Genomic DNA, 9,553 nt, shown 5'->3' with positions numbered 1-9,553 from the left:
GGAGGATTTCGTGATCCTAGCATCCTCTTTTTATGACATTTTTCAGTAGATATCCACGAAAAAAGCTTATTTCCAAAATTTCAGTTGATTCCGATTTTGCGTTTGCGAGTTATGCATGATTATGTGTATTACACTGCTCTATAGACAATGTGTTGTAATTTCGTTGTGGTGCACCAGAACGAAATTCAAATTTAGCGATATTTTTGCTAAACGAATTAATCTGCAAGAAATATTTGGTACATAAACATTATGTAGCCAGAGGTATCCAGTGGTGTAAAAATCTCAACTTTTTTTGGGAAAAGTGGGGGATGAGGCTGTGGATCACGAAATGCCCCTTTAAGCTTTGATAAAAATGTTTTGAAAAAAGTGTCAGAAGTGGTTGATTTGTCACCTTAAACTTCCGTCACAGTCAGTGATTTCAATGAATTCCCCTACAACAAATAACCATAGATATATAAAGGAACAGCGTTATCTTAAAACCAACCAAATGTCATTTTGTTTTGTGACATGCTGCACTGCAACACACACTACCAGTAGATCAGTCTAACAAGCTAGCTAGATATCATACAATCATCAGTCTGTCAGTTGATCATGGTTAAATCATTGGTCTGATTTTATCATATGTTTTTCACAAAGTGCTACTTTTTTCTGTGACAACATGGAAATGATACTTTGTTACAAACAGGGTGCAATGTGTTTACTCATTGCTTGTGCCTTTATCTGGACATCTTCAGCTGATCTGGATCAAGTGACACCAACAGTGATGATGTTAACTACAGATTTTAATAGTTCCAACACCAGTTGTCCTGACAGCACGTGTGCAGATAATACCACAAAGTTTCATCTCCCGCTGTATCTATTTGGTACATGCGTGTCGATCATAACATGTCTCGCGGCGTTTGTCGTCTATATCGTGATACGGGATAAGATATTTCGTACTAACAGTCAACTGGATCGTGATGATACCAAGCACTGGATTCATTGCAACTTTATTTTGTCCTTTCTTATACGCGATTTTGCAATTGTCTTCGTAGTATCACATGTGATCCAAATAAAAGAAATACCTGGAATTTCAGGAGTTGGAATTTATTTCTATCTTTTCACGATCATCGCTAATTTTTACTGGATGTTCGCAGAAGGACTCTGGCTCTACTTAGGGGTATCCTTTCCAAATGACTTTAGAAAGTTTCGCTTCATGAAAACTAAAATGTGTCTTGTTGGGTGGTTGTTGCCGGTATCATTGGTCAGCATATATGCAATTGTCATAGAGGTGGACAAATTAAAACAAAATAACAACCAGACTGAGAAAGTAGAATGTAATCCTCCGAGTCAGTTTTGGGAACTACCAGGGATTTTCTGTATTTTGACCCCTGTATACTTTGTACTTTTGCTTAACTTGATGATGATGGTAAAAGTTTTGTTCCATTATGGATGCTTGTTGAGAGGACAGCTGAAAAAAAAGCGGAGAATTGTCAGAGCAACTTTAATCCTCTCATTCTTACTCGGAATGAACTTTGCGATTTCATCTATCATTTTGCCAAGTTTACCCGAAAATGAGAAATGTGCTGGTGAAGTGGTTAAAACATTGAACGATATTGTTAGCTCCTTACAAGGATTTTTTGTTGCGCTCTTTTACGTGCTGAGAAATGAGGACGTTTTGCAGTACTTAGAAACAGAAATGCATATTGAGCTACCTAGAAGTATTTCACCAAGTGCTTCTCGATTATCACACGCTTCTCGAGGATCACACGCCTCTCGAGGATCACACGCCTCTCGTCCATCGGATTCACGACAAGCACAGACATCAGGGAACAATGTTGGTAATGCTGACAGTAATGGTGATCAGGAACTAGAAACAACGTCATTTTTAGGTTCTCACCCAGGTGATGACCACAATGCCAATGCTAATGGCAAACCATCAATGAACAATGGTAACCATGGTAATCACGTTGTCATGGTAGAAACTGAACAGAATACTCCTATTTGAAAATGACAAAATATATATATATATTATATAGACTGAATAAAGGGAATATCAGGTAATTAAAAGGTTTTCAGGATGTTGATTTGATATTGTTTATTTTTTTACAAACACATTACAATTTCTTCATTCGCTTCATTCTGTTAATAGTTTTCATAATCAATATTATTAATATATTGGGTGTTTCTGTAACATAAAGAATTTAATATGAGAATGTGAACAAATATTACATGTGAAGCTTTTTGAAAGGGAGCAGGACTCCCTCAAAGGGAGCAGGACTTCCTCAAATAAATGAGCAAATCAGTAATTCACATATGCTTTTTGATATATTGATATAAAATTGGATCGATTCAGCCCATATTTATTGGTCGAGCTATGAGTTTTAAAATATTGGACGAGACGTAGTCGAGTCCAATATTTTAATATTTTAAAAACTCATAGCGAGACCAATAAATATTGGGCGTAAAGCATCCAATTTTATCATTATTATGTTTTGGATCCAATATTATCACACACTTGGATTCATCAAAACATAATAATGTTTTAAATTGTGATTTGTAATAATTTATAAATCTTATTCAGGCCGATGACGTCCCAACATTACGAGTATTGATATCGCATACCGGGTACCACGCTTGTAGAGGTGCATGTATGTTAGTGCATGTTACGCATAGACCTATGCGGTTAAATAATATTTAACTGACTTAGAACTGCCTGTCATCTATCACATGGTAGAGGATAGTAAAACAAAATTCCTATAATTTATTCTTAAGTACTTGCTCCCCATATTTTAATTGTTATAGTCTAGATGAGTTGGGTCATAGTATACAAATATTGACTGCTATGAGGGCATGGTTTAAATTATAGGCCCAAGGTGATCTCAAAACCATGCTATGACCCGAGGCGCAGCCGAGGGTTATAGCATGGTTTTGAGATCACCGCGGGCCTATAATGTTAACCATGACCCAAATAAAACAGTCAATATTTGTTTTATATACCTCATTAATATAGATTTTTGTCATCTGATTGGTTAAAATGCCTATTTTATTGTTCATAGGCCAAGGTAAAATTTACAAAGAAAGTTTTTCGTTATGAACCGATCGCGTCACCGCAACTGACAGGCAATGCGAACACGGCATTGCATTTTATGCTGTGCATACAGTTTGATCGGGGACGCTTTTACGATGATGTGAAAATGACTATGCCTGGGGAATAGTCTTTTAAAAGACTATTGCCCGGGAATAGTTCAGTTTTTACGTAATTCTTAAAAAGGAGGGCATAGCTAATTCAATGACTGCACTTTTAACCAATCAGATGACAGGAATCTATATATGAGGTATATAACAAAAAACGTTTCATTGGATGTTCCAGAATCAATATTACCGTAGTTACATACCATATGATAGGATAATTTGTCCTGAGCAGTAATGGTATTGCACATAGTACATATGACCCATTCCATGTCAACTCCAGGGATGTGCACCGCAGCACCTCTTCAATTTTTTTCTTTTTCTATGTGGTGGTAGATATTGATGAGAAAGTACAATCCCGAAAATTTGAGCTTCATACCCCATTTCGTTTCCCGTGGCATCAATTTGAAATTTAGGGGTCAGCATAAAAATGTGTCGCAACGCGAAAAGATGACGTTGGAGATCCATAAATGTATAAAGGGAACATCCTCGCCGATTACCATCACGACCATCACGTGACCAAACCATCAGTCAAGTCTCTGCGCAGTCTGATGAAGACCCGGTGAACGGGTCGCAACGTTACTGAAAAAAATCGTTGGTGAGTCCAGTATTTGATTCATATTTTTGTCTAGTATAAAGGGAACCCTTTACAACTTTGAAAAGTATGTATCCTGGGGTACTTATTTGTGTAGAATTCAAATCTGGCATCAGAAAACTTGTAACTCCTTTACTTTAAAAGATATAGGGCCCTGAAAATGCAACTTCAGAACTCCAAAAGTAAAAATAATTTTATTGTCCATTTTTTGCCAGTCAGAGCCCTTTGGTAGGACATTACTCTTATCAATATTGAGCCTATTAGAATACTTTTAGCTTTAGATATTACCCATACAAAACCCAATTGTACATTTTTGTACATTTTGACCCCCTGAAAACCAATGTCAGACATTTTGAGTCCAGGCATCAACTTCAGGTATGTTGAGGCAAAATATGTCCATGGTCCCAAAGCCAATATTTCTCAGAAATGATGTCCAAGGACATATCTTCAACATACCTGAAGTTGATGGTGGGGCAAAATGTCTGACATTGGTCATTATTCATGGGGGTCAAATGTACAAAAATGTACAATTGGGGTTTCAGATGGGTAATATCTCAGCTAAAATTATTCGAATAGGCTCAATATTGATAAGAGTAAAATGTACAATTGGGGTTTCATGGGTAATATCTCAGCTAAAATGATTCGAATAGGCTCAATATTGGATAAGAGTAATGACTGGCAAAAAAATGGACAATAAAATTATTTTTACTTTTGGAAGTTCTGACCCCCCAAAGTTGGTCCTGGATGGACGAAGTTGCATTTTCAGGGCCCTGTATCTTTTAAAGTAAAGGAGTTACAAGTTTTCTGATGCCAGATTTGAATTCTACACAAATAAGTACCCCAGGATACATACTTTTCAAAGTTGTAAAGGGTTCCTTTATACATTCATGGACCTCCAACGTGCGTCTTTCGGCGTATGCGACACATTTTTACACTGACCCCCTAAATTTCAAATTGATGCCACGGGAAAACGAAATGGAGTATGAAGCTCAAATTTACGGGATTGTACTTTCTCATCAATATCTACCACCACACAGAAAAAGAAAAAAAATTGAAGAGGTGCTGCGGTGCACATCCCTGGAGTTGACATGGAATGGGTCATATGTGCAAAGTGATGCAACTGAAGACATGAAGTTTTAAACAAGTTTTGTTCATTTTAGAGGGGAGGTTTTATTACTGTAACTTAATCTTTGCTCAATAAAATAGTTTTAGTTAACTGACTAAGAATGAAAACCAACAATATGAATTTTTGTTATTTACTCTCCTATTCCATGTGATAGACGACAGGCAGGTCCAATATTTTATTGTAGTTGATACCTGCAGTCAGGTCCGTACGCAGGATTGATTTTTTTGGGGTGCTGATTTTGAAATAGTGGACCTTTTTCCCAGGGGGGGAGGCAATTTTGTGAAAAGTGGACTTTTCCTCAAAAATTTGGACCTTTTTTGACTAAAAAAAGGATAAAAAACACAATCTTTTTGCTCGCTACGCTTGCAAATTGTCATATTTTGGACTTTTTGTATACTTTAGCACATTTGGGGTGTGGCCACACCTCCATCACCCCCTGCGTACGGGCCTGCCTGCAGTACTATTCAAAATAGTGTGTTCTTTTTTTCTTCTAAAAAACAACATTCCATCTTTCCTGCATAAATTCAGGATGGCTGCCAAAATGATATAACCTTTATGAGTATAGTCGGTTCATTAGCTACTTTTTATTCAATTCTGATGCTGCCACTGTAGGGTTGCTGGCCCTGGATTTGTGACCCGCATTATGATTAATAACAAACTTTATGGATCGTTTGACTTATGATTGGTTCAATTAATTTAGGAATATTTTTTGAAAATGTGACAATTGTTTTAACCATCACAAAAGGTATTTACTCTGTTGGACAGTGCTGATGGAGCTAACACATTCGCGTATATTGAGGGAGGCTTTGTGGGCACAAGCCCCCTGTGGTAAAAGCAGGGCCAGCAAAAAGGAAAGGGTGGCAATAGAAGGTGGGCGGCAAAAATAAATTATTAAAAAAGAGGGCGGAAAAATTGAAAAAAAATGTAAAAAAATTGTGAAACTCAAATATTGGGTCAACCTTTTCGGCCTGTTTAAAAGCTATTCAGTTGGTTCCATTTTCAAAATGAGCTTCATTAATATATCAGGAACCAGTTGTTGTGGTTTTAAATAGGCTAATTGACTGTGACTGGACACATTTTTAACATTTATATCTCCCCTGGCTTTAGCCATGACGGGGGATCTTGTAAGTGTATTGGGGGTGTGTGCACGTTTGTTTTCACCAACAAATGTCGACCCACCTATGACATTTCACTCATAAAATGCGGACCCAGGGCAACCATGGATGCTACTAACTATACATTGAAGGCTCATAGGGTCCATGTTTGTCTGTGAACACACACGTTTTTATGAAAGTTTACAATCCAGCAATGGACGTTTCTGCAACTGGGGACCATCCCCATTTAGCCGAGATGTGCAATTAATTGCAAACAGCGTAATAATGCATTTGAGAGTGAGTCCCCTTGTTGATATAAAAATCAGTCTTTGGTTAAAATTCAAAATCCAAAAAAATTTATGTAAATGGGGTCATCATCCATGCTTAGGTGCAAAAAATCTAAAACAACGCGTCCACATTTGAATAGTTATGGTCCGTGTTTGCTGGCAATTACCTGTATGTGTGTTTTAGATTTCTGATGTTTTCTCACCCATTAATCCTATTTTTTAATCAAATAGAAATAATTCTAGAAAATAACTTGACTATATATGGCATAATAAATTTCTGTTCATCCTCAATTGTGTCATTTAGATTTGTCCACTTAACCTTATTACCCCGGCATTTTTAATCTGCAATTTAATTTGAGTCAAGTTTATCAATTTTTGTGTCACGATCCACAGTAGTTTATCACCATATCCACTCACAGTGTATCTTAAAACCAACCAAATGTCATTTTGACACACTGCATTGGGCTATTCCATTTAAAATCCACACCACCCCTGTGGAAGATTTTGGAAATATCTTCCACAGGGGGAGTATGCTTTTCAAATGGAATGAACACATTAGGCAGCTCCATTTGAAACTCACTCTCCCTCAGGGGAAGATTCAGGATGCATCTTTCACAGAGGGTGTATGAAATTCAAATGGAGCTGCCTAATGTGCCCATTCCATTTGAAATTCATACTCCTCTTGTGGCAGATATTTCCAAAATCTTCCACAGGGGAGTGTGGATTTTTAATGGAATAGCCCATTGTAACACACACTACCAGTTAGATAAAGCTAACAAGCTAGCTAGCTAGTATCACATCATCAGTCTGTCAGATGATCATGGTTAAACAAGATGTGAGTAAACTGACGTCCTCGTTATTATTGTCATTGCTCTCATTTACCATCTGTTTTCACTAAGTGCAAGTTTTTTCTGTCACAACATGGAAATGATACTTTGTTACAAACAGGTTGTGATGTGTTTAATCATTGCTTGTGCTGTTATCTGGACATCTTCAGCTGATCTGGATCAAGTGACACCAACAGTGATGATTGGTAACAATTCTAACATCAGTTGTCCAATTTCTCCTAATAACACATGTCAACTTAACACCATGAAGGTTCACCACCCGCTCTTTTTATTCGGTACATGCGTGTCGATCACAACATGTCTCGCTGCGTTTTTCGTCTATATCATGATCCGGGATAAAATATTTCGTACTACCGCGCAACTACTGGATCGTGACGATACCAAGCACTGGATTCATTGCAACTTTATTTTGTCTTTTCTTATACGCGATTTTGCAATTGTCTTCGTAGTATCACATGTGATACAAATCAAAGAAATACCTGGATTTTCAGGAGTTGGAATTTATTTCTATCTTTTCACGATCATCGCTAACTTTTACTGGATGTTTGCAGAAGGACTCTGGCTCTACTTTGGGGTATCCTTACCAAATGACTTTAAAAAGTTTCGCTTCATGAAAACTAAAATGTGTCTTGTCGGGTGGTGGTTGCCGGTATCATTGGTCAGTGTATATGCGATTATCAAAGAGACAGAAAAATTGAGGCAAAATAATGTTCAGATGGATGACTGTAATTCTCCGAACCCATTTTGGGAACTTCCTGCGATCTTCTGTATATTGATCCCTGTATACTTTGTAGTTTTGCTTAACTTGATGATGATGATAAGGGTTTTGTTGCATTTTGGTTACTTGTTGAGAAGAGAGATGAAAACAAAGAGGAGACTCGTCAGAGCAACTTTAATCCTATCATTTTTACTCGGAATGAACTTTGCGATTCCATTTATCATTTTGCCGAGTTTACCTGAGAACGAGAAATGTGCTTTCGAAGTGGTTATGACAGTGAGCGATACTGTTAGCTCCTTACAAGGATTTTTTGTGGCGCTCTTTTACGTGCTGAGAAATGCAGAAGTTTTGCAGTATTTGGAAACAGAAATACCCTTTGAGCTACCGAGTAGTATTTCACCGCGTGCTTCTAGAGGATCACGCACCTCTCACTCATCGGATACGCGTCAAGTCCGGACATCACGATCATCGGGGAACAATGTGAGTAATGCTAGATCAGACAGTAATGCTAATCAGGAACTAGAAACAACATCATTTTTAGGTTCTCCTCCAGGTGATGACCACAATACCAATGCTAATGGCAAACCATCAATGAACAATGGTAACCATGGTAATCATGTTGTCATGGTAGAAACTGAACAGCATACTCCGATTTGAGAATGACAAGAAATGAAAGAGTTCAGATGCAAACACCCATATATCCATTTTTCTTGATTTAAGATATACACTGGCGAAGCTAGGTAATAATCAGGGACAGGCGATTTGCGCTGAACTTTTTTTCCGCGCAATTGGCTATTTTTTTTCCTATGGGCAGGGATACATGATTTGCACTGAAAAAAAAGTTCCGCGCAATTTGCTATTTTTTTTCCGCGCAAATCGCCTGTCCCCGGTAATAATCAATAAATAGGTGAAAACAATTTTTGATTATACCACACTGCACTGGTATGTTCACACGGTACCTCTGCATTGAACACACGGTGCTGATCATTTGCACCTGTATGATTAGTATCTTTGAAAAGACCGGGATTGTATTCAATCTTAGACCCTCCCTCGGGTCCATGGAGAACGACTGGTAATGTAGATTACATAGCATTAAAAATCAACTCAATACATGGACCCTCCCAGTCTGTAAGCAATTTGACTTCCAGTTCCCACAAAATGCTGGGAGTTCACTTTTACGGATTTGGAGTCACGCAATCTTTCTATATACCACGTCCATGTTTTCACTACATTAACTTTTGTGTAAGCGACTAAAACAACGGTATTGTATCCGACCAATCAACGCAGCTTGGCAGCGCGGGGATATTTGAAAAGGCTTCCCTAGCTAAATAATGTGCAAACATTTGCAAACCGCACGTGATAATATACGCCATATGGACAATAGGCCTAAGTCCGAGTCGAGTGGTTGCCTTTTATTAGTGCGCGTACCATGGGGCTATCAGCCGCGTGCCACTTGAGCTCAACACCTCTCAGTTGTTGACAAGCAATGACAAGTGTCCCATCCGATCTTGCGTCACATCCTGCGGCATAGCTTTGTGCTACCATATTTCAATTGAAACTGGGGCGGGGCTTTCGTAATTGACATCAGAATCACCGGGCTTCGTTGAACGAATATTTGGAAGTGAAATCTCTAACACTTCAGAACAGTCTCGGCGTGGGGAGCGGTCACTGAATTTTAGCGTTCAATATAGGAGGTGTGATCAGTGTAGTGGCA

At 38.1% G+C, this 9,553-nt stretch overlaps 2 protein-coding genes across 2 annotated transcripts; both read left to right on the top strand.

Moving 5' to 3' along the window:
• The first annotated feature begins 390 nt into the window (after nt 1-390).
• Nucleotides 391-3,147, top strand: LOC140135437 (corticotropin-releasing factor receptor 2-like). The gene has a single exon (XM_072156934.1). The coding sequence runs from the start codon at nt 659-661 to the stop codon at nt 1,985-1,987; it is 1,329 nt and encodes a 442-aa protein (XP_072013035.1). The 5' UTR covers nt 391-658; the 3' UTR covers nt 1,988-3,147.
• Nucleotides 3,148-6,838: 3,691 nt separating this feature from the next.
• LOC140135436 (corticotropin-releasing factor receptor 1-like) lies at nt 6,839-8,564 on the top strand. Its single transcript, XM_072156932.1, has one exon. The coding sequence runs from the start codon at nt 7,195-7,197 to the stop codon at nt 8,494-8,496; it is 1,302 nt and encodes a 433-aa protein (XP_072013033.1). The 5' UTR covers nt 6,839-7,194; the 3' UTR covers nt 8,497-8,564.
• The last annotated feature ends 989 nt before the right edge of the window (nt 8,565-9,553 follow it).

This window comes from Amphiura filiformis, chromosome 16 (genome assembly GCF_039555335.1).
Source record: "Amphiura filiformis chromosome 16, Afil_fr2py, whole genome shotgun sequence".
Classification (NCBI taxonomy): domain Eukaryota; kingdom Metazoa; phylum Echinodermata; class Ophiuroidea; order Amphilepidida; family Amphiuridae; genus Amphiura; species Amphiura filiformis.
This window is presented reverse-complemented; position numbering and strand designations above follow the sequence as displayed.

Bases quoted from the DNA above. Each gene is read 5' to 3' on its own strand.
- LOC140135437 (XM_072156934.1), top strand. From the start codon at position 659: ATGGAAATGATACTTTGTTACAAACAGGGTGCAATGTGTTTACTCATT.
- LOC140135436 (XM_072156932.1), top strand. From the start codon at position 7,195: ATGGAAATGATACTTTGTTACAAACAGGTTGTGATGTGTTTAATCATT.